The sequence below is a fragment of the Oncorhynchus kisutch genome, linkage group LG10 (assembly GCF_002021735.2).
Source record: "Oncorhynchus kisutch isolate 150728-3 linkage group LG10, Okis_V2, whole genome shotgun sequence".
In the NCBI taxonomy this organism is placed as follows: domain Eukaryota; kingdom Metazoa; phylum Chordata; class Actinopteri; order Salmoniformes; family Salmonidae; genus Oncorhynchus; species Oncorhynchus kisutch.
In genome coordinates, this window is record NC_034183.2 from 38235944 (window position 1) to 38262467 (window position 26524).

The window sequence follows — 26524 nt, forward strand, 5'->3', positions numbered from 1 at the left end:
AATTTGTGTTGCGGGAAGGGTTTCAATCTTTTGCTAGTGTGTGTATGTGAGGATGTTGGTGTACATGAGTTGACTGGTCGTACAGTCACGAGTGAACAGGGAGTACAGGAGGGGACTGAGCACGCACCCCTAAGGGGCCCCCGTGTTGAGGAACAGCATGGCGGATGTAGTGTTACCTACCCTTACCACCTGGGGGCGGCCCGTCAGGAAGTCCAGGATCCAGTTGCAGAGGGAGGTGTTTAGTCCCAGGGTCCTTAGCTTAGAGATGAGCTTTGAGGGCACTATGGTGTTGAACACTGAGCTGTAGTCAATGAATAGCATTCTCACATAGGTGTTCCTTTTGTCCAGGTGTGAAAGGGCAGTGTGGAGTGCAATAGAAATTGCATCTTTTGTGGATCTGTTGGTGCGGTATGCAAATTGGAGTGGGTCTAGGATTTCTGAGATAATGGTGTTTTTGTGAGCCATGACCAGCCTTTCAAAGCATTTCATGGCTACAGACTCGAGTGCTACGGGTCGGTAGTCATTTAGGCAGGAACACACGCATGTACATGCTAATGCTTGAATATGAATGTTCAAATTTCTAGCAGGGTTACTGTGATACTGACTGGCATTGTTGGGCACAGCACCTCACAGCATAGTACTGGAGGCTTAGTTAGAGGCCCATTCAGAACTAGTCTATTTATAGCTCGGATCTGTGCTGAAGCAGAGGTTGGAGGTGCTGTGCTGGGCTCCACAGTTGGGTTAACCTCAGGGGTCTAATTCACACTGGCTTAATGTTGGCATGTAAACACCAAACTCCAAGCCCTGTGAGTAATGGGGGTGAAGGGGTGAAGAGTTTATGATATGTTCTGCTGTCTCAGAGAGGATGTGCTGTTTAGTGCTTAAGGGCAGACCCAACAGAAATTGACATGTAAAAGTACAGCGCTTCTTACAAGGAATTTGAAAGTATATTCAGAAGTGAGTGCTCACAGCACTTTAGTGTATTTGGAAACATATCTTTTAGCGAAAGCCTAATGATTTAGCACTGACACAGAGAGAAAACGTCATTCTTAGCTGGTAGAAATGTGTTGTAATTAGCATACATTCTCACTAATAAAGCATTGATGGATGACAACAACAATCATGTCACAATAAACACAAATTCATTACATTGATTTAGTTAAGAGTATTAGCAATGCATACGGTATAGGCATCTCTGCCTCAGTAGTTGTTGATAAGTACTGCACACAAACACTATCAATTCTATTCTGTCATCTTTTAATTGGTTAGAACACGCTGCAAGCATACAAACTCACAGCTAATGATTGAATACAACTTTACCCTAGACGTACAAAGTTTCCTTCTCGGGGGGGGGGGGGGGGTAAGGTAGTAGGTAGTAAGGTAGTAAGGTGCATGGAGGGAGGGTGGTAGTGGGCCAGGCTGGAGGGGAGCGGGGTTAGCAGAGGTTACATGTGCAGCCCCTGCCTGGGTGTCCCAGTATGCCATGTACTTCAAAAAGCACACCATTAATATTAATTTCCTTGTCGTGTCTAATGTACTGTCCTCTCAAGAGGAAAGCAAAACTGCATTAATATTCATGCATGAAAAATGGGCAGGTCATCAGTTGACAGTTAAGGTTAGGCCTAGCCTACATTTGGTATGAGAAAAGTTGTGAGCACAGACAGAAACCACAGAAGGAAGATCTACACAGCCCTACACACACACACAGACAGAAACACACTCTCACTCTCTCGCTCTCTGGCCCTCTGTGACTTGAATGCAGCTTTGCCAACCTGGCCCTCTTCCAGCCCCGCAGGACTTCCTGTGTCTCTCCTCAGTCCGACATGCCAGACCAGACGTTCACACACCCCCGGTGACAGTTGACCATGACCCGGTCACCCTGTGACTGAGAGGGGTTCCTGTTCGAAAGTGTCCCGCAGCTGTCTACCAGCCCAGGGGGAAGAGTAGGGGCTGGTCTGAGAAGAGATTGGTCTGTTCACATAGCACTCTTTACATAACCCAGACAGACACACGGCTGGCAGAAGCATGCAACACGTGCACCACCACCACGGCTATCACACACACACACACACACACACACACACACACACACACACACACACACACACACACACACACACACACACACACACACACACACACACACACACACACACACACACACACACACACACACAGAGGGCCCTGTGTTTTCTGTCGGTCTTTAAAAAAGACAGTGTGAAGGGTGAGGGGGAGATAGGGAGGTAGAGCAAGAGGGTGGAGAAAGAGAGAGAGAAGACAGAGATGATAGACATGAGATAGCAAGACAATGTGGCAGAGAAAGACAGTAATAGAGAAGGCTAAAACAGACAGACCTTCTCCAATCTCAACCAGTGTGGATGATTAGGAATGTGTCAGTCAGTTGGGGAAGCCAAGACAACTTGACCCTGCTTCTCCCATATATATACTGTAGCTGCTGGGTTCAAGCTGCTCCCCCGTCCCCCCCTTCACACACGGATGTCATGGCCTCCAGAAGGAAACCAGGTCGATTCCGTACAGGAAGTCTTATAAAACTGTAGAGCGGCGGGGAATCCGCATCTGCAGCCTGTCTAGTCAAAACAGGGCCTCTCTGCCGTCTGGAGCTGGGGCTGGAGTTGGAGCTGGGGCTGACTCGGGGTGAAAAGTGCTGTGAGGGATGGCCAGGAATAATGCAGGACAGGGTGGGATAGATAAACTATAAAGAGCTCCTGAGTCTAAATATTAGGTCTCTAGGACCAGGTCTAAATATTGTGTCTATGGAGAAAAAGCAGACTTCCTCTACCCATCCTGTTCCTAAAGTACCACGGAAGTGTTATGACTGTGTTATGACTGAGGATGTTGTGGTCTTTTTAGTTGAATACTAAACTGGACATTACCTGCTATTAAAAAGGTCACTGTCTGGTTCTGGCCCACAGGTGTGTCCATTTATGAACTATGAGATGAAGATCTGAAAGATACTCCTTGCGCTAAGGGTACTTTAGGTCTATATGAAAAGCACTGGCAATGAACAGGCCGAGAGCTTCGAGTTCCTCGGTGTCCCTATACACTCACTCCATCATCTGCTCACTCACAGTGCCCTATACACTCACTCCATCATCTGCTCACTCACAGTGCCCTATACACTCACTCCATCATCTGCTCACTCACAGTGCCCTATACACTCACTCCATCATCTGCTCACTCACAGTGCCCTATACACTCACTCCATCATCTGCTCACTCACAGTGCCCTATACACTCACTCCATCATCTGCTCACTCACAGTGCCCTATACACTCACTCCATCATCTGCTCACTCACAGTGCCCTATACACTCACTCCATCATCTGCTCACTTACAGTGCCCTATACACTCACTCCATCATCTGCTCACTCACAGTGCCCTATACACTCACTCCATCATCTGCTCACTCACAGTGCCCTATACACTCACTCCATCATCTGCTCACTCACAGTGCCCTATACACTCACTCCATCATCTGCTCACTCACAGTGCCCTATACACTCACTCCATCATCTGCTCACTCACAGTGCCCTATACACTCACTCCATCATCTGCTCACTCACAGTGCCCTATACACTCACTCCATCATCTGCTCACTCACAGTGCCCTATACACTCACTCCATCATCTGCTCACTCACAGTGCCCTATACACTCAATTCATCATCTGCTCACTCACAGTGCCCTATACACTGAATCCATCATCTGCTCACTCACAGTGCCCTATACACTCACTCCATCATCTGCTCACTCACAGTGCCCTATACATTCAATCCATCATCTGCTCACTCACAGTGCCCTATACACTCAATCCATCATCTGCTCACTCACATATAACATGCACGTACACTTATACTGACTCTACACACACGCACACCCACTCACATACAAGCTGCTGCTACTCTGTTTATTATATATCCTGTTGCCTAGCCACCTTACGCTTATACATATCCACCTCCATCACTCCAGTATCCCTGCACATTTCAAATATGGTATTGGAACTGACCCTGTATATATTAAGCTTACTTACTTATTGTGTTCTTCATATTTATTCTTATTTCTCATGTGTTTTTTCTAGTAATACATTGTTATTGATTATTGCAATGTTGGGTTTTACGTTTGCAAGAAAGGCATTTCACTCTACTTGTGCCTTTGACATTAAAACTAATCACAGATGAAAACCCATCATAACAACTACTCCGTGAATCTAACAAGTAGAGTGAGTCATGATGACACATGATTAGCTGTATTAAGTGATGAGCCGTATTAAGTGATGAGCTGTATTAAGTGATGAGCTGTATTAAGGAAAGGTAAACAGTCATGGATGGAGCAACTTCACCAGTCAAGCATCTAGGAGAGGTCAGCCATCACATAATCAGACCAGAGAGCATCTCTGCAGTGTGTTTATAGGATTTTAAATCAACTCTGATCGCTTCAGTGACTCAATGAGAATAATGGCAGATAAAGATTGAAGAGGTGGGGGTTAGGCTAGGTGAGGCGGGGTGACTCCTCTGTCTCCTTTAATGTGATTAGCCATGGCCTCACTGTCAGAGCGACAGCAGCAGAATCATCAGAGCACAGTATTCTGGCTGGGGCAGAGGAGGTGATTGATGACTAGGGCTCAACAGACCGCATCAGGGGAGCAGATAAACTCTTTAAGAAGCCTGTAGGGAGGGAGGACTGTTTACCTGATGCTACAGCTATAATTGAAGGGGGAGAGAGGCAGAAAGAGAGAGAGAAGGAAAGAGAGAGAGGGAGTGGTAGACAGAGATAACAGAAGCAAGAGAGAGACAATGTGGGAGAAGATTAAGGAGAATATTCAGGTACAGTGCATTTGGAAAGTATTCAGACCCCTGGACTTTCTCTACATTTTGTTAAGTTACAGCCTTATTCTAAAATGGATTCAATTGTTTTCCCCCCTCATCAATCTACACACAATACCCCATAATGACAATGCAAACACTCGTTTTTTGAAATTCTGGCAAATTTAAGAGAACAATTCAAATGTAAAAATCACATTAACACACAGGAAGCATACAGACCCTTTACACCTTTGGCAGCAATTACAGCTTTGAGTCTTCTTGGGTATGATGCTACAAGCTTGGCACACCTGTATTTGGGGAGTTTCTCACATTCTTCTCTGCAGATTCTCTCAAGCTCTGTCAGCTTGGATGGGAGTATCATTGCACAGCTATTTTCAGGTCTCTCCATAGATGTTCGATCAGGGTCAAGTTCGGGCTTTGGCTGGGACACTCAAGGGCATTCAGAGAATTGTCCCAAAGCCACAATTGCGTGGTCTTGGCTGTGGGCTTACGGTTGTTGTCCTGTTGGAAGGTGAACCTTCCCCCAGTCTGAGGTCATGAGTGCACTGGAGCAGGTTTTCATCAAGGACCTCTCTGTACTTGGCTCCGTTCATTTTTGCCTTGATCCTGACTAGTCTCCCTATCCCTGCCTCTGAAAAACATCCCCACAGTATGATGCTGCCACCACCATGCTTCACCGTAGCGATGGTGCCAAGTTTCCTCCAGACGTGCCGCTTGGCATTCAGACCAAAGAGTTCAATCTTGGTTTCATCAGATCAGAGAATCTTGTTTCTCATAGTCTGGGAGTCTTTAGGTGCCTTTTGGCAAACTCCAAGCGGGCTGTCATGTGCCTTTTACTGAAGAGTGGCTTCCATCTGGCCACTCTACCATAAAGGCCGGATTGTGGAACCATCCCTGCAGCACTCTACCAGAGGAACTCTGGAGCTCTGTCAGAGTGACCATCGGGTTCTTGGTCACCTCCTTGACCAAGGACCTTCTTCCCCGATTGCTCAGTTTGGCCGGGCGGCCAGCTCTAGGAAGAGTCTTGGTGGTTCCAAACTTCTTCCATTTAAGAATGATGGAAGCCACTATGTTCTTGGGGATCTTCAATGCTGCATACATTTTTTGCTACACTTCCCCAGATTTGTGCCTCGACACAATCCTGTCTCAGAGCTCTACGGACAATTCCTTTGCCCTCATGGCTTGGCTTTTGCTCTGACATGCACTGTCAACTGTGGAAAGGTATGTGCCTTTCCAAATCATGTCCAATCAATTAAATTTACCATAGGTGGACTCCAATCTTGTTGTAGAAACATCTCAAGGATGATCAATGGAAACAGGATGCACCTGAGCTCAATTTCAAGTCTCATAGCAAAGAGTCTGAATACTTAAGTAAATAAGGTATTTCTGTTTTTTCTCTCTTTGTCATTTTGGGGTATTGTATGTAGATTGCTTACGATTTTATTAATCTATTTTAGAATAAGGCTGTAACGTAACAAAATGTGGAAAAAGTTGAGTGGTTTGAATACTTTCCGAAGGCACTGTAACTGCCAAAACAATGGAAAGACAAATTAGGGATACAAAGTATATCGAAAGTAGGTGCTGTAATTCAGCCATTAAAGTCCCATCATGCTTAGGGTCATGTATACAAATAATGGGCAATGCCCCCATCCACAGGGCACATGTGGTCACTGAATGGTTTGATGAGCATGAAAATTATGTAAACCATTTGCCACTGCTGTCTCAATCACCATATTTCAGCCCAATTGAACAATTATGGGATATTCTAGAGCAGCGCCTGAGATAACGTGTTCCACCGCCATCAACAAAACATGGAGTTTCTCAAAGAAGAATGGTGACATATCCCTCCATTATTTTTTTATTTTATTTGACCTTTATTTAACTAGGCAAGTCAGTTAAGAACAAATTCTTATTTTCAATGACGGCCTAGGAACAGTGGGTTAACTGCCTGTTCAGGGGCAGAATGAGAGATTTGTACCTTGTCAGCTCGGGGGTTTGAACTTGCAACCTTCCGGTTACTAGTCCAACGCTCTAACCACTAGGCTACCCTGCCACCCATTAGAGTTCCAGACACTTGTAAAATCTTTGTCAAGATTGCATTGAAGCTGTTCTGGCTCGTGGGGGACCAACGCAATATTAAGACGCTTTATTAAGACGTGTTTCCGTTATTTTGTGAGTTACCTGTAGGTACAATAAAACTAAACCCAAGCAACTCTACTTAGCTGAAACTATCCCAAGTTTGAATAATTGAGTCTGTAATTGAGTCTGTACTCTTTTTGTCTTCTTTCTTTTCATAAGAGGAGGCAATAAGCTCATTATAACAGGAAATTGAGAAGTTATCTGAGTGCTACTCGAGATAAGAGTTTCTCTGAATGATACACTGCCAACAGCCGCATCACACGCCATACATTTTTTAATCTATTTGGCCTATTATAGTGATAATGGATTGGAGTTTGATTATGGGTGAATAATTTTTTCTGATAGTTAATTTCTGCTCTCTCTGGCTGACCATTGTGGCCTCCCTGAACTGTCACTTCATTCTTTTTTACAAATATGCATATTTATATCATTTCATTCAAGGAAGACGTCTCCTTTGACGCGGAGGCCATTGATGTCACGGAAGGATTCAACTACACACACAAACATAGGCAATCACACACAAGCATGCTTACCTGGTCGCCCGCACACACAAGTACGCATGCAGCTCACACTATTTCTTGAGGTCTGGAAGCCACATGAGTAATACAATCTCGATGTACTCTTAACTGAGAGCGTCCATCAATATAGATCGGTAAGGTCCCCAACCAAGAAAATCTATCTCAATATTTGCTATTGCCAGAGCTAATGGTCCAGACAGGCTTCTTAATGAGGCTGTGTTGGCCAGGGCCCAGCCATGCAGACACTTCATATCAATTGTATAGTGGCTCACAGATGATATGAAATATATTGCAAACTATTGCAAACTCACCCTGTTGAGCTTTGCACTTTTTTTACTCCATGGCATCAAATTCAGGATAAGTGCACTTGTGTGGAGATTATAGTACATTGACCTTCTGAAAAAGTAGTCATAATAGCAGTCTAACTTTACTTTGAGTTATTGATGGAGGACTATACTTTCCAGACATCATCATAGTAATCATAACAAACTTTACTAATGACACAGGCTTTAAAGGGAATCACTGTCATGCTTGTGATGTTTCGTTTCTGTGGCTGAGAACACAAGGAGCACAGAACGAGAGAAACCCTTTGTGAGAGGGGACTCTATTAAACCAACACACCCCTTGGCCTGTCATACACACGTCAGCTGGTCTACCCACAGACAGACACGCAAGGGTACGCAACCCCGTGAGAGAAGAGTCAGTGGGAATCCATATCAAACACTATTCCCATTGCGTAACCAATAGCCAAAACCAATTTAAGGTCAATCTCACAGTTAGGCAACCGCACCAGACAAGATGGACAGATAAGTGCTGCATGGGGAGAGGATGTCACGCCCTGATCTGTTTCACCTGTTCCTGTGATTGTCTCCACCCCCTTCCAGGTGTCGCTTATTCTCCCCAGTGTTTTTATCCCTGTGTTTCCTGTCTCTCAGTGCAAGTTCGTCTTGTATGTTAGTCAAAAAAGGCGCTTCTGGTATTGTCCCGGCCCTAGTCATGTAGGCTATACCCGCACTGTAAATGAGGAGTGCACATGCCAATACCAGAGTGGGCACATTCGCTATATGCCGCAACATTTTTTTTATACAAAACCACCAGTAGAGTTGAAAATGCGATGAAAACCCATTTGGCTTGTATTTTTTATCTGGGAATTTAACCGCAAAAGTTAACCCGCCTCGCCTCTCATGCCACATTCAAAACCAAGGCGGCACTGAATAGTTGTTTTCACATGGCTTGCAGCTAGCAAGCCTTCTTGTGTTATTTTAAAAAAGCTCAGTTTGCAAAAAGTAATCGGCAAAGAAAAATAAGGCAGCTGTCCGCTCATTTATTGCCTCTTGGACAAAGGATTTGTTTGGATTTGTTTTACTGAAGGGCCGGGCTGTTTGCGCTCACTGTTGTTTTGTCGGACATCAAGTGTATATTTGATTGATTGCCTCACGAATGCACAATCGTCGTAAAGACAAAAGACGTCCCTGTGTCTGTCAGAACTGTTGAAATGCCTCTTGCTGAGATGGTCGAAAATATAAAGGAGCAGCAAACAGTAGCGTTAAAAGCTGTACCCGTGTTTAGTGTGGCTCTTGATTAGAGTGAGGATGTGACTGATATTCCACGTCTGGCAGTTGTTGCAAGATACTGTGACTCAGAGCAGGTATGCGAGGAGCTGCGTTGTCTAAAACCCATGCACGGTACTACTAAAGGGGACGAAGTAGCAAAAGCCTTCAAGGGGCATTTTGAGGAGTGAGAGGTGTCGACATTCAAAACATATTCGCTATTACAACTGACGGTGCCCCCACTATGATGGGTAAACATAAAGGATCGGCAAAGCTGATTGAAGATAAGATTGGCCACCCCGTGGTTAAATTTCACTGTGTCATTCACCAAGGGATTCTGTGTTCCAAGATTTCAAATTCCAATTTGGATACTGTGATGACTACTGTAGATAAAATCGTGAATTTCCTTGTTGCTCGCTCGTCTTTGACACACAGACAGTTTCGGTCACTGCTGGAAGAGATGGAACAAATCCACAAAGACTTGCCTCTTCACTGCAGTGTCAGGTGGTTAAGTGGAAGGGACGTTTTGGAATGGTTTGTGGAGTATTTGGATACGGTTAAAGCATTTCTGTCTGAAAAGGGCCAAAACTACCAAGAGCTAGAGGATGTGGATTGGCATGTAAAAATGATGTTTCTCACTGACATAACAGGTCACCTGTCACGTATACCCCCTCTCCTGCCTCTAGGTCATCAGGCTGCTGATTATCCCGCACACCTGTCACCATCGTCTCGCGCACCCGCGCCTCATGACACTCACCTGGTCTCCATCATCTCCTTGATTATCTTCCCTATATCTGTCACTCCCCTTGGTTCTTTCGTCAGGTGTTGTTAACTCTGTTTTCATGTCGGTGTGTTTTGTGTTTATTGTTTCGTTTATTTATTAAAACACTCACTCCCTGTACTTGCTTTCTGACTCTCAGCCCAGCCGTTACAGAATAACACCTCACCTAAGGGAAGCATCAGGGTGTAATGACGTCGGGTCCGGGAACCGTTACAGGCACCCCTGTCTCAGCCGGATCGTCGAGCTTTCATGCCTCCGCCGGCTCGCCAGGGTCTCCTGCTTCCACCGGCTTGTCAGGTTCTCATGCCTCAGCCGGATCGCCAGACTCCCCTGCCTCCACCGGCTCGCCAGGCTCTCCTGCTTCCACCGGCTTGTCAGGTTCTCATGCCTCCACCGGCTCGCCAGGCTCTCCTGCTTCCACCGGCTTGTCAGGTTCTCATGCCTCCACCGGCTCGCCAGGCTCTCCTGCTTCCAACGGCTTGTCAGGTTCTCATGCCTCAGCCGGATCGCCAGGCTCTCCTGCTTCCAACGGCTTGTCAGGTTCTCATGCCTCAGCCGGATCGCCAGACTCTCCTGCTTCCAACGGCTTGTCAGGTTCTCATGCCTCAGCCGGATCGCCAGACTCCCCTGCCTCAACTGATCTGTCAGGTTCACAGCTGACTCGACAGGTTCTCGTGCCTCAGCTGGCCTGACCAGTCCACTCCTGATCCCTGGGTTCGTCCCCTTTAACGGCGTCCTGCGGCTGGAGCCGTGCGTCGGGGAGGGGGTACTGTCACGTATACTCCCTCTCCGGCCTCTAGGTCATCAGGCTGCTGATGATCCCGCACACCTGTCACCATCGTCTTGCGCACCAGCCTCATGACACTCACCTGGACTCAATCCCTTCCATGATTATCTTCCCTATATCTGTCACTCCCCTTCCTCAGGTGTTATTGACTCTGTTGTCATGTCGGTGCATTGATTGTGTTTTTTGTGTTGTTTATTTATTAAAACACTCACTCCCTGTACTTGTTACCGACTCTCAGCGCAGTTGTTACATCACCTCAGTGAGCTCAACCTGTGCTTGCTGGATGTTCCACTACTTCAAGCAACTCAAAGGGCTGTCAACGCGACACACTGTCAGTACTGACGTCATCGGAGTGTACATGGGGGAGTTGAAGTCCAAGTTCTCTGTCAAGCAACATGGCCCTTATTTTTTGATCAAGCCAGACAACTTTGAGGAGAGCGACATGGATCTGTCTGTGTTTCAGTGAAAGGATATCGAGGACTTCGAAATGCAGCTGATCAAGCTCAAGGCATCCTCCCTTTGGTCATCAAAATTCACGGAGCTGCGTAAAGACCTGGAAGGGACAGAGAGGTCAGGGGGCCTCCATTATCCACTGTTGAGAGAGTCTGAAGAAGGTTGCATGTGCAATGCTTTCAGCATTTAGATCCCTGTATCTATGTGAACAGATCTTTTTACACATGAAGTTGATCCTGAGCCCCTCACGCAGCCGGCTGACAACGGACCACTCGGAGGCCTGTGTGTAGCTCAAAGTCCCCAAATATAGCCCAGATAATAAGCAGCTCAGCAATGGAAGGCAGGGAGAAGGATCGCACTAAATCGGTAAGAAGAGATTTTCAATACAAAATTATATAACCTTGTAATGTTCATGCCAATAAACGTGAGCGTGTATGTGGTATGTGTGTTGCAGGGGATTTGGAATAAGATGGGGGGGGGGGGGGGGGGGTAGGCTACGATTCTCAGCAGCAGATCCGGAGATACAGAGTTCAGTTACATTTAGGGCTGTTGGTATGCCTAACAGTCGTCTTTTTATTGAACCTTGTATTTTTCAATAAATAATGTCATTTTGTAATCACATGTAATACTTGGCCTGTCACGTTCGTCGTATACATAATGAGCGGACCAAGGCGCAGCGTAAGTAGAGTTGCACATATTTATTAAAGTGAACCTTCAAAAAAAAAAATGAATAAACGAACGTGAAGTTCGTAGCGCACATAGCACTAAACCAAAACGAAACCATATCCCACAAACGCAGGTGGGGAAAGGACCACACTAAGTATGATACCCAATTAGAGGCAACGATCATCAGCTGCCTCCAATTGGGAACAACTTACCCCAACATATAAATTCATGACTAGAACACCCCCTAGTCACGCTATTACATCATACTATGGTCACGGCGTGACATGGCCTTTGTAGTTCTATAGCCTATATTGAAATGGGGCTGTTCCACAAAAATACTTGGAGGAGCAATATATACACATTATTATTATTATAATAATAAACAAAGAAGTATAAATTATATTTAAGTTTCTAATGAAATTTCCATATATAAACAATCAAAATGGCTGATAAGTACAATTGAAAACAGCAAAGTGTCGCACCACAACGAAATCTTGATTCTTGATAAAACACAAAGGAATATTGTCCATAAATCAAAACCATGAATAAAACCAATATTTAGGCAGCTTTACGGAACAAAATATGCATCTAGCCACTACTACACGCCATCAAGTTACAATAAGTTACAAATACAGGCATCAAAATTAAAATGACCATCGTATTAAAACTGCTGACCACAACTGCATGTCAGACAAATACACATAATGCAATGGAATAAGAGGAATAACATCAAAAGGAATGACTTACAATCATCAAGGATGCTTGCCAAACAAACTCAAACAAACAATGGAGAAAATCAGGAAGTACAATACAAAGATCTACAGTTGAAGTCAGAAGTTTACATACACCTAAACCAAATACATTTAAACTCAGATTCACAATTCCTGACATGTAATCCTAGTAAAAAATCCCTGTCTTAGGTCAGTCAGGATCACAACTTTATTTTAAGAATGTGAAATGTCAGAATAATAGTAGAGAATTATTTATTTCAGCTTTTATTTATTTAATCACCTTCCCAGTAGGTCAGAAGTTTACAATAACTCAATTAGTATTTGGTAGCATTGCCTTTAAATTGTTTAACTTGGGTCAAACGTTTTGGGTAGCCTTCCACAAGATTCCCACAATAAGTTGGGTGAATTTTGGCCCATTCCTCCTGACAGAGCTGATATAACTGAGTCAAGTTTGTAGGCCTCCTTACTCGCACACACTTTTTCAGTTCTGCCCACACATTTTATATGGGATTGAGGTCAGGGCTTTGTGATGACCACTCCAATACCTTGACTTTGTTGTCCTTAAGCCATTTTGCCATAACTTTTTAAGTATGCTTGGAGTCATTGTCCATTTGGAACACCCATTTGTGACCTGCAGCAAAACACCCCCACAACATGATGCTGCCACCCCCATGCTTCATGGTGTTCTACGGCTTGCAAGCCTCCCCCTTTTTCCTCCAAACATAACGATGGTCATTATGGCCAAACAGTCCTATTTTTGTTTCATCAGACCAGAGGACACTTCTCCAAAAAGTATGATCTTTGTCCCCATGTGAAGTTGCAAACCGTAGTCTGGCATTTTTATGGCGGTTTTGGAGCAGGGACTTCTTCCTTGCTGAGAGGCATTTCAGGTTATGTCGATATAGGACTCACTTTTACTGTGGATATAGATACTCCTGTACATGTTTCCTCCAGCGTCTTCACAAGGTCCTTTGCTGTTGTTCTGGGATTGATTTGCACTTTTCGCACCAAAGTACGTTCATCTCTGAGCGGTATGATGGCTGCGTGGTCCCATGGTGTTTACTTGCGTACTATTGTTTGTCCAGATGAACGTGGTACCTTCAGGTGTTTGGAAATTGCTCCCAAGGATGAACCAGACTTGTGGAGGTTTACAATTCTTTTTCTGATGTCTTGGCTGATTTCTTTTGATTTTCCCATGATGTCAAGCAAAGAGGCACTGAGTTTGAAGGTAGGCCTTGAAATACATCCACAGTTACACCTCCAATTGACTCAAATGTCAATTAGCCTACCAGAAGCTTCTAAAGCCATGACATCATTTTCTGGAATTTTCCAAGCTGTTTAAAGGCAAAGTCAACTTAGTGCATGTACATTTCTGACCCACTGGAATTGTAATACAGTGAATAATAATGAAATAATCTGTCTGTAAACAATTGTTGGAAAGATTAATTGTGTCATGCACAAAGTAGATGTCCTAACCGACTTGCCAAAACTATCATTTGTTCACAAGAGATTTGTGGAGTGGTTGAAAAACAAGTTTCAATGACTCTAACCTAAGTGTATGTAAACTTTCGACTTCATTTCTATAGATGCATTTCAAAAGGTGCAAAAACCGCACAGGATTTAACATCTTGGACAGTGCCTTGGTGTGGCGTAGCTCATCTGATGCAGGGAGGCCTATAGTGGAGCTCCGTGGTGCTAATGGACAGCGCCTCTGTTTAGCGAGCCATGGAATTCTTCAGTTTGTGGGCAATTAGACATTCAATAGACAATTAGTTGTAATGCACATATGAAAATCATAGCTGACACGCAGCTCATTAGAAATGGTAGGATAAATTGTAAATTGGCACTCTACACAAAAAAGATTGCTGACCAGTTTTACAGAATTTGGCAGTATATCCAACTGGCCTCCCAATCGCAGACCATGTGTAAGCATGCCAGCCCAGGACCTCCACATCCGGCTTCTTCACCTGCGGGATCGTCTGAGACCAGCCACCTGATGAAACTGAGTAGTATTTCTGTCTGTAATAAAGCCCCTTTGTGGATAAAAACGTATTCTGATTGATTGGGCTTGGCTTCCTAGTGGGTGCACCTGGCTCCCAAGTGAGTGGGTCTATGCCCTCCCAGGCTCACCCATGACTGCGCCCTTGCCCAGTCATGTGGAATCAATAGATTAGGACCTAAGTATTTATTTAAATTGACTGATTTAACTGTAAAAATGGCTGAAATTGTTGCATGTTGCGTTTAGATTTGTGTTCAGTATAGCTATGATCCCCCTTATATCTTAATAATGTAATGACATAAAATAAAATGTCCGATTTTTATCAACAACTGTAACAAGTTGTCAAGTGTAGGACATCTTTACTGGTACCCTAGTTTAAAGAAAGACCCATATACATATTTCCCATAATAAACAATATACCATCTATTCAATAACACAACTAAAATATATTATAATATTGTTTCTATCCACATAGCTCTTACAACCAGTTTTTCGTTCCCCTTTAACAACTAAATTCTCTTTGTTGAAGAAGCCTCTGGACTTCACAAGGATGAGCCTGATTACAAATTCTGTCAACCGTCAACGAGTGTAATCTTGGTATATAATCTCCAAAGTGAAGAACATAGTTAGAGCTTCCACCATTGGGTTACATGAGACCAGGATACATTTTTTCAAAAACAAAGCCTACTCCAATTTACCACTGCCTTCCATAGCCATGAATAACTTATTAATGCATTAGGCAAGCCTTATGAGGGTCATAAAAACAAGATCAATTAAAGGGATACTGATAGATTCTGGCAATTAAGATGGACCCATGGATATCATTTGTATGTCTCTGCGTGCAGTATGAAGGAAGTTAGATGTAGTTTCGTGAGCCAATGCTAACTAGCGCTTCGGTGAAAAGTCTGAATCAAATCAAATGTTACTGGTCACATACCCATATTTAGCAGATGTTATTGCGGGTGCAGAGAAATGCTTGTGTTCCTAGCTCCAACAGTGCAGTAGTATCTATAAGTGCAGTAGTATCTAAAAACAATTCACAACAATACACACAAACAGTGTTTATATGAAGTCTGGTTCATCTAACCAGTAAATTGGCAGTGGCAGTCACAAATAACTAACTAAGAGGGCTGGGATCTGGGATACAAAGAGGGATCAGAGGACTGTGCTTTCTTCCCTATGTCCCAGCCAATAAAGCATGGTTAATCAAGACTGAATTCTGTGCTCACGGTGACATACACACACACAAACACACACACCAATAGGCTATAATATAAGCTCTTTACTGATGCTGGACTCATTTACCTCTGGGATCAGAAGACAGCGGCTGTGCCAATTATGGAGAAAACAGCCTGTTTGTCAGTGGAAAGAGAAGAAGAGAATCCACATGTAAGACTGTAGAGAGGCATGTTAATACCCCTGAGGTTTTGTATGAGAGTGTCGGATTTAGTCAAGATAAACATGAATTGCTTATTTGATCTAACAGAAGTTTCTTGATGTACTGATATAAGTGTGATGCACGTCACATCCCGGAAACTTTAAGAAAAAACTTGTTTAACACACACACACACAAAAGTGAAATAGAAAGGTGAATGCCGTGATCAGGTTGGTTCCACCTTGCTAATCATAACCACCATTGATAATGTAATCATTGTCCACTGTGTATATGTGTTTGTGCATGACCGAACAGTATCTCTGACATGTTTGCCAAGATAGACCCCTTATTACGGGTGTGCCAACATGGCCATACTTGTATTCGAAATCATATCCGTAAATAGCCAGTTGATAGTCGGATCGGATGATACTCGTGAAAAAACATAAATGTTTTAACGTGCCTAAGTAGATATTGGCAAAATACCTATCTCCCGGCACGTTTATAGACCAAATAAGCTGCAAATTAGGAGCCGTTGAGGGGTGTGTGTGTGTGTCTGACCTGTGTCTGTGTCTTCAAACTTGCAGTGGGCAGACAAGTTTGCTATCAATCAGAATACTGGTCAGTGTTTCGTTTTCCTTACCCTCACCCCGCTTGTTAGATAATATGCACATTGATAGCAAACTTCCTTTCCTTTTGATGTATCATGGTAGGAGGCTAACAGTAGGCAGCAGCAAGTCTGAATGACCAGACCGAAACAGCGAAGTGAAGGTGATTGTGTGAAATTCTGAAGCGAGTGGACAGCTTCACTCTATCCAATCAGAGCAGCAGGATCAACATACAGCCCACCCGTCTTTTTACAGACTGGTAAACTAGCCAGTTGAGTGATTTAGACCACGTAAAACCTTACTTGACTGACTGACATGAGAAAGATGCGTTCACGGATAATTACTTAACTACTCGGATCATAATCGTATCCAGAAAATTGTCCATATCCATTACGATACTCGTTTTGTCTGACTACTCGGCACACCTCTACCCATTACCACCAGACAAAATGCCGATAGGCACAGTACCTGTATCGGCAGGGAATGACAACGAAAGGTGAAAGGTGCACATTGTTATATTAGCTTATCACTGCTTCTTTGCAGTGATGCACCTGCTACTACATTGGAAAGTTATCAAACCATTTAGTTTAGAATATCTACATACATTTAGCAATTGCATTCTTCTCATATTACTCTCTAGGCTACTGACCTATTCAATGCTTTCTACGGCATCTCTGCATATAGTTATTGAATTCAACCTGCAGGAGGTTTGTTTGTTGTGATTGAGTGGGGTGAAACAGCTGCTGGCAAGGTTCTGACAGATGGGTGTGTCTTGGTGCTGGCAAGGCGAAACTAAACCCTAAGCATTAGCTCTGGGAGATAACACCCGTCTTCAGGTCTCTTCACGCAAGCATAGTTCTCTGATCCACCAATGTGACCAACCGAGTATCGATCCCAGGTCTTCTGCCCGACTCTAATACTTTAGACTTTAAGGCATTACAACTCTTTCTGGCATGGTCATAAAGGCTTTATGAAAGCTAAATGTTACATGATCACAACTCTAAGTAAACCGTACCTCTTCCATTTTATACAGTAAAACACTACACTGCATGGACACACTTTAGTCAGACCCAAAACAGTCCAGCTGACTAAACATTTGACCAATACATTTCCTGTATGTCGAGAGCCATTATGAAGGAGGTTTACAGATCAATATCCTCTCCCAATGGTATGGCCGGGGCCCATTAGCAGCCCTCACCCGGAGGGTGAGTCTGATACGATATGACAGGGGCTTTCAGAGAGCTCGTCCAAACTTCAAACACACTGTCACCAGAAGGGTTACAAAGGGTCGGAAACTTTCCGGTAAATCTCCGGGATTTTTCAGAAAATCTTCCATGGGAAGTTATTAAGCCCTGGAATTTGGGAAATGTTACTTAAATTCACCAAACAAGTTCAGTGAACCTTTCTTGTGGGATACACATAAGACAATTCTAGGTCTTGTGGCATATTTTGTGGCATAAACTATTCCCAATTCATTGGAATTGCAACCCTCTGCATGCACAGTGCATTGTTCCATCACATGTGCAGTGCACTCTTCCATCACATGTACAGGTGATTCTCAAGATCTTGCACACTAATAAGATGCTATTGAGCTCCACTACTACACTGTCTGAGCCAAGGACTACATACTTTCTGGTAAGTGTTGATTACAATACTGGGTGGGGTGAATATATTTTATGTGACATACATGATTTTTTGTTAACTAGAAAATAGTAGCCTACAGCAAAGTGTGTTTAAATAATTTCTAACTTGGTAACAATTTCTGCTAGTTGTGGGTTTTAGCTTGCTTGAGCCTGCTAACAGAGGAGTTTTAATTCACCTGTTTCCATACATGTTTAATTTGAAAACATTTATTTTACAAAGGAGTTATTTAATCTAACTGCTTAACTATTTATCTGTATGTGGAATTGTATTATTATTATTTTTTACAAATTTTTATCTGATCTTTACAGGAAAATGCCACTGGCACCATCTGATGTATGGATACATTTCACTCCAGTAATGTGGAAGGGAAAACTGTGTACATTTGCAAATACTGTATGTAGTCAGAAATGCTGATGAATGTCTTGCTCGAGCTGTGTATGCAACTGGTTCACCTCTGATGCTCACAGGCAATGTGTATTGGAAGAGATTTCTGAATGTTCTTTGCCCAGCATACACCCCTCCAACCAGACATGCTTTATCTACTCATTTGCTGGATGCAGAGTTCAACAGAGTTCAAGTGAAGATCAAGCAAATCATAGAGGAAGCAGACTGTATTGCAATCATCTCTGATGGGTGGTCGAATGTTCGTGGGCAAGGAATAATTAACTACATCATCTCCACCCCTCAACCAGTATTCTACAAGAGCACAGACACAAGGGACAACAGACACAGCAATCTCTACATTGCAGTTAAGCTGAAGGCAGTCATCAATGACCTTGGACCACAGATGGTATTTGCACTGGTGACAGATAATGCTGCGAACATGAAGCCTGCTTGGTCTAAAGTGGAGGAGTCCTACCCTCACATCACACCAATTGGCTGTGCTGCTCATGCATTTAATCTGCTCCTCAAGGACATCATGGCACTGAAAACAATGGATACACTCTATAAGAAAGCCAAGGGTCATCAAGTTATAGCAACAATCTTCCTCACCAAGCAAAGTGAGAAGAATAAGAGCACCACATTGAAGCTGCCCAGCAACACCCATTGGGTGGTGTTGTCATTATGTTTGACAGTCTCCTGGAGGGAAAGGATTCTTTCCAAGAAATGGCAATATCACAGTCTGCCTATATGGACAGCCCCATCAAGAGGATCCTGTATTATGTATTTTGGGAGAGCGTGGTAAGCAGCCTGAAACTCCTGAAACCTATAGCAGTAGCCATTGCCCAGATTGAGGAAGACAATGCCATCCTGTCTGATGTTCAGACTCTGCTTGCAGATCTAAGATAAGAAATCCGTACTGCCCTGCCCACTTCACTGCTGCTCCAAGCAGAGGAAACTGCAATTCTGAAATACATCAAAAAGCATGAAGACTTCTGCCTGAAGCCCATACACGCCGCAGTGTAAATGTTGGACCCCAAGTATGCTGGCAAGAGCATCCTGTCTGGTGCAGAGATCAACAAGGCCTATGGTGTCATCATTACCGTGTCTCACCACCTTGGCCTGGATGAGGACAAGGTTCTTGGCAGTCTGGCGAAGAACACTTCCAAGCAAGGGCTTTGGATGGAGATGCAATATGGCAGTCGTGCTAAAATAACTCATCAGCCACCTGGTGGAAGGGACTTGGTGGATCTGAGGCTCTTTCCCCCGTTGCCTCCGTCGTCCTCCAAATCCCATCAACATCAGCCGCCTCAGAGCACAACTGGTCCTTGTTTGGGAACACACACACACCAAAGCACGCAACAAAATTTGAGGCTTTTTGAGCCTGACAACGAGCCATCCTCAACAAGGTTGGAAAGTGACAATATAGATAAGGCCTCAGAGTCTGATGTTCAAGAGGTGGACATTGAGGAGGTCCAGGGAGAAGACATGGAAGCCTGAGAGGAAGACAACCAAAGCTCTAGTTTCTAGACTATCATTTTACAGATGTTAAAAACATTTTTGGGAGATGCAATGGATCATTGGGTATCATTCAATATTCCCTTTCTTTTGTTGTTCAGTGAAATCATTCCATGTGAAGAGTCAACTCATTTAATTAAAGTTCAATTCGTAACTAAATAGTTATTTTTCTATTGGAAGGATTTAATCATTTGCAATTATGTCTACTTATGATAAGGTAAAAGGTTTCTGTCTCCATATGATATGGTAACTATATCCAATGCAAAAAACATTCCCATATATTCCCATTCATTCCCACAAAAAGTTTCTACCTCTGAATATATCCCAAAATGTGCAACCTTAGTCAACAGACAGAGGACAGGGAACAGCACATTTAGTCTACAGCCCAGGGTGCACATACATTTGAAGTCGGAAGTTTACATTCACCTTAGCCAAATACATTTAAACTCAGTTTTTCACAATTCCTGACATTTAATCCTAGTACAAATTCCCTGTCTTAGGTCAGTTTGACCTTTCAGGTTATGTCAATATAAGACTCGTTTGACTGTGGATATAGATACTTTTGTACCCGTTTCCTCCAGCATTTTCACAAGGTCTTTGCTGTTGTTCAGGGATTGATTTGCACTTTTCGTACCAAAGTAATTTCGTCTTTAGGAGACAGAATGCGTCATCCTTCCTGAGTGGTATGATGGCTGCGTGGTCCCATGGTGTTAATCCTTGTGTACTATTGTTTGTACAGATGAACGTGGTACCTTCAGGCATTTGGAAATTGCTCCCAAGGATGAACCAGACTTGTGGAGGTCTACAATTTCTGAGTTCTAGGCTGATTTATTTAGATTTTCCCATGATGTCAAGCAAAGAGGTACAGAGTTTGATACAAATACATTTGTACCAAATGTATTTGGTACAAATACATTCACAGTTACAAATACATTCACAGGTACACCTCCAATTGACTCAAATGATGTCAATTAGCCTATCAGAAGCTTCTAAAGCCATGACATCATTTTCTGGAATTTTCCAAACTGTTTAAAGGCACAGTGAACTTCGTGTATGTCAACCTCTGACCCACTGGAATTGTGATACAGTGAAATAGGCTGTCTGTAAACAATTGTTGGAAACATTACTTGTGTCATGCACAAAGTAGATGTCCTAACCGACTTGCCAAAACTATAGTTTGTTAACAAGAAATTTGTGGAGTGGTTGAAAAACGAGTTTTAATGATTCCAACCTAAGTGTATGCAAACTTCCAATTTATACTGTAAATAATGTGCATGTATTTAGTCTGTTTATATTCACACAGACCCCTTTATTAGGGTACACTATTAAGTAAACAGGCAGCAGAAATATCCCTGTCCATAGCCTGCTGTTAGTATAACTTATTGGTGTAATATGGACAGTATACCACAAAAATAATATTTTGCTTTCAATGGACTGACATGCATTGCAGTAATCTGCTCTTTCTGTATGCAAGAGCCCTCTGCCTAGGAATTATGGCTGTTTCAATTAAAGCATCTATTTTGACAGATCAGATGATGAGATGCAGATGCTTTCTCATTACTGTGTGTGCTCTAGTACTCTGCAAACAGGGAATCACAGTTTACAATGTAATATATTTTGACAGCTCACATCTGACTAGACAGCTGTCAGTATTAACCACATCAAAGGTTATGGTAGAAAATGTCTTTATAAAGCATTGCATTTGACAATATACGTAATGTAAAGAACAATGCTCATCATCTACTCTTGTTATTGCTAACATAGGCTACTAATGTCGAGTTCTGCCAGGAACGAGGAGGCAAATTTTACTGCTTCACCCATCTCATATGTATATACTGTATTCTATTCTACTGAATCAATGCCACTCCGACATCGCTATTCCTAATATTTACAGTACCAGTCAAAAGTTTAGACACACCTACTGTACTCCTTCAAGGGTTTTCCTTTATTTTCACTACTTTATTTTCACTTATTCTACATTGTAGAATAATAGTGAGGACATCAAAACTATGAAATAACACGTGTGGAATCATGTAGTAACCAAAAAAAGTGTTAAACAAATCAAAATATATTTTATATTTGAGATTCCACAAAGTAGCCACCTTCTGCCTTTATGACAGCTTTGCACACTCTTGGCATTCTCTCAACCAGCTTCATGAGGTAGTCACCTGGAATGCATTTCAATTAACAGGTGTGCATTCTTAAAAGTTAATTTGTGGAATTCCTTTCCTTCTTAATGTGTTTGAGCCAATCAGTTGTGTTGTGACAAGGTAGGGGTGGTATACAGAAGATAGCCTTATTTGGTAAAAGAACAAGTCCATATTATGGCAAGAACAGCTCAAATAATCAAAGGGAAACGACAGTCCATCATTAATATAAGACATGAAGGTCAGTCAATCCCAAAAATGTCAAGAACTTTGAAGGTTTCTTCAAGTGCAGTCGCAAAAACCATTGAGCACTATGATGAAACTGGCTCTCATAAGGACCGCCACAGGAAAGGAAGACCCAGAGTTACCTCTGCTGCAGAGGATAAGTTAATTAGAGTTACCAGCCTCAGATTGCAGCCCAAATAAGTGCTTCACAGAGTTCAAGTAACAGACACATCTCAACATCAACTGTTCAGAGACTGCGTGAATCAGGCCTTCATGGTCAAATTACTGAAAAGAAACCACTACTAAAGGACACCAATAATAAGAAGAGACTTGATTGGGCCAAGAAACACGAGCAATGGACATTACACCAGTAGAAATCTGTCCTTTGGTCTGATGAGTCCAAATTTGAGATTTTTGGTTCCAACCAACGTGTCTTTGTGAGACGCAGAATAGGTGAACGGATTATCTCTGCATGTGTGGTTCCAACCGTGAAGCATGGAGGAGGAGGTGTGATGGTGTGGGGCTGCTTTGCTGGTGAATTCAAGGCACAGCATTCTGCAGTGATACATTATCCCATCTGGTTTGGTCTTAGTGAGACTATCACTTTTTTTTTTACAGAACAATGACCCAAAACACACCTCCAGGCTGTGTAAGGGCTATTTGACCAAGAAGGAGAGTGATGGAGTGCTGCATCAGATGACATGGCCTCCACAATCACCCGATCTCAACCCAGTTGAGATGGTTTGGAATGAGTATGACCACAGAGTGACGGAAAAACAGCCAACAAGTGCTCAGCATCTGTGGGAACTCCTTCAAGACAATTGGAAAAGCATTCCTCATGAAGCTGGTTGAGCGAATGCCAAGAGTGTGCAAAGCTATCATCAAGGCAAAGGATGGCTACTTTGAAGAAACTCAAATATACAATATATAACACTTTTTTGGCTACTACATGCTTCCATATGTGTTATTTCATAGTGTTGATGTCTTCACTATTATTCTACAATGTAGAAAATAGTAAAAATAAAGGAAAACCCTTGAATGAGTAGGTGTGTCCAAACTTTTGACTGGTAGTGTATATATTTCTTAATTCCTTTCTTTAACTTTTACATATGTGTGTATTGTTGTGAATTGTTAGATACTACTGCACTGTTGGAGCTAGGGACACAAGCATTTCGCTACACGCACAACAACATCTGCTAAAAATGTGTACTTATGTGACCAATAACATTTGAGTTGGACAGTGGTGTCTTAGCCCTCATGTGACTGTGACCATATTATCTGATCATCTTTCCAAGGGCGTTGGCGTTCTGATGATGGCTAATCACATATCCCTTCCTTTGTAGCCTATTACTGTTACAATGTAGCTATAATCTCGATCTGGCGTTGACAGTTATACATATACGATACATTAATACCAAAGATGACAACAGCAGTATATATCCATACTCCAAATAAAGAAATGGTCAACTGAGACATGATTTTTCTATAATATATATATAATATATATATATATATATACATATTATATATACACACGCACACACACTTTATTTACCTCTTTCCTTCTGCTCTCTGCCCCGGGTCTGGTGATCAGAGCGGTGTCACCGCAAACCACAGCGACATCCTCCACGAACACACAGTCCGGGAGTGACTCATCGGCGGGGAGTTCTATCACCTGCAGCCCGAGTTTGTGCTTCAGAACCCCAACATATACCTCATGCTCCCGCTGAGCTTTCACCAGGTCCACGTCCAAAACGTTCATCCTCAGTGCCTCTTTAGCAAGGGATGAGGGGATAGCTCGTACAACAGCGTGAGTGAAGTTACCAAAACCTGTCATCACACCAGCCATGTTCCGTTAGCTGTTGTTACCCTCAAATTGCTCAAACAAACAGCTCGAACCGTAGCCTATGCTAAACGTATGAGAGAGCGAATGCTGCCGGTTCTCTTTCTGTTGGTTAACCTTTGTTTGTTTGATTTTCTTTGTTTTTCTTTCTTTTTTTATGTACTGAACTGACAGCTCCACTTCGGTCAAATAGGCAACAAGCAAGCAAGCGGTCTGATGACGTGCACTAACAAATCATCGACTTGTACCAATGTAGCAATTTCCAGTGAAGCGCACAGCAAAGCCGGACAAGTGACAGTGTGGCTCTTAAACAGCGCAAGCACAGACGCGCTGGCTGTTACTTTGTAACAACTTTCTATTACTTTGTAACAACGTTTTACCATCGAGGAACAAATGGGTTACAAAATCACCACAGTGTCTAGACATAAAATAATGTAAATCAAGGCTAGTGTTACAATCAGTAATCAAACCGTTATTAATATTTACAACCACCTGGGTTTTTAAGTCTTTTCATTCAAATACAAATTATTTTAGAATGTGTACATTCTTAAACATAGTGTATTTTGAAAATTCGAGAACATTGGTCGCTGTCATCTCTGGCTTGTTACTGCAATACCTGCCAGTTTAGCAGATTCCAATGCCAATGCAAAATAAAAATGGAAATATTCTGCTCGGTGCTCTATTATTGACATAATTTCATACCCCTGGTTGACAATAACCCATTCTCCCATGACCCCAGCTCAGAACAAAGGGCGCTTCTTTGACACAGTCCAAGGACAAGGAGGTGCAGTGGCTATTCTGAGCCATTCACTCTCCGATACACCTGCCCAATTGTGTTCAGACTACAGTGTCCCCCCAGCAAATCAAAGTGTATGGCAATAATGAGAATACCAGATATTCACAGTGAACAAAACACATATTTTAGAATCATTTCTAATGTCAGCATACACCAGCATGTTATTATCGAAGTATATGGGAATAACAGATTTCACATCACCACTGAAATATGAACAAAGCACACATTTCATTTCTCTAATATTAGTCTTCTTAATGTAATAGTCATAAGAGACCCATGGAAAGGGAAAGGAAAGGGAAAGGGGGATACCTAGTCAGTTGTACAACTGAATGTGTTCAACTCAAATGTGTCTTCCGCGTCATGGGAAAGGAGAGTCAAGAGTTCTTCAGCTTCTTATGGCCATTGAATGAAGGAGTGTATTGTATTTATCCTGCGCTGTGGTCAGTGTGCAGACTAAACAGGGAAGATATTCCTATTCCTATTCTCTGTGGTGCCATCTAAGGAAGCCTCTGGGCTCAGCTTTGAATGGAATGTTTCTTCAGACTTCCTAAAGCACATTCTTCCACACCACTGGACCAAAGTTTGTATTTTCTTGTTCCAGATACACTCAATTATCCTGACTGGTCCAAACATTCCAGGAGTCCCGCATTCCATTTTCCACTCCTGGATGGACTACCTGCTCTGTCCAAAAAAACTCAGTCCTCCAAATTTTTTTCTCCATTACACATTGTGTATGTCTGACTCTGTCTGGTACATTCTGCCCTAGAAAAATATTTCTCGCTCCCATGCTTAAGTGCTTGGGTTAGACTGAAGGAAACCTCTCATTCTCACACCTGGTACATTCAGAGAATCTGTGTTTATCCTGAATGGCACCTTTTCCCTATGGGCCCAGGTCAACAGTAGTCCGGTATAAAGGGAATCAGGTACCACTTGGGATGCAGCCTCTGAGATCGACCATCAAAATGTGTGAAAACAGAGATGACCCATACACCAGGTCTGCGGTTGATTTAAACCTCAATAACAATTACCAGTCTTTACTCTCTCTAGATCAACAAAAAAGTCCTGCTAACACAGGGATAATATAGCGTTTTGAGTGGCAAATAACACTAAGGTTCTGGCAAAGGCGGCAAGTCTTTCAACTGAATCTAATGTAAATGACCCATTGCTCTGACACAACAGTAGTACAGTAGCGCTGTGTTTAGCCTACCTTGTATAAATGGGGCACAGGGGCAGTCGCCCACCTATAACTCTTGCCCCCTGTCTAAAATTGACAGCTTTTGTGCAAGATGGCCTGACTGTTGTTTTGGAGTAACGTTATGCCCCGCCTGTAAAAAAAAAAAAAAAAAAGTGTGCAGGAGAATACTAAAATGGCTGACATTCCCCACTCTATTATGGATTGGACTGCCGTAGTGAGTTCTTCCACCATCCACCTACTTCAGATGCACTGACTGTCATTCCTTTGGCAGGCTAGGACACACAACAACAACACTCTGACTTCATAACACACATCTGTTAGGGCTGTAGG

General features: G+C 42.9%; 1 protein-coding gene across 2 annotated transcripts in view; it reads right to left on the reverse strand.

Annotated features, from left to right (window-relative positions):
• LOC109898122 (N(G),N(G)-dimethylarginine dimethylaminohydrolase 1) overlaps positions 1 to 26524 on the reverse strand; it is a 121176-nt gene that overhangs the window by 92882 nt on the left and 1770 nt on the right. Inside the window, exon 1 of one of the 2 annotated variants that reach the window (XM_020492935.2) lies at positions 23916 to 24507. The exons of the other annotated variant lie outside the window; for it this stretch is intronic. Within the exon in view, the coding sequence (XP_020348524.1) occupies positions 23916 to 24209 (294 nt within the window). The 5' untranslated portion in view covers positions 24210 to 24507. Of the gene's footprint in view, positions 1 to 23915; positions 24508 to 26524 lie in introns of those variants that run through there. 2 annotated transcript variants of the gene reach the window in all.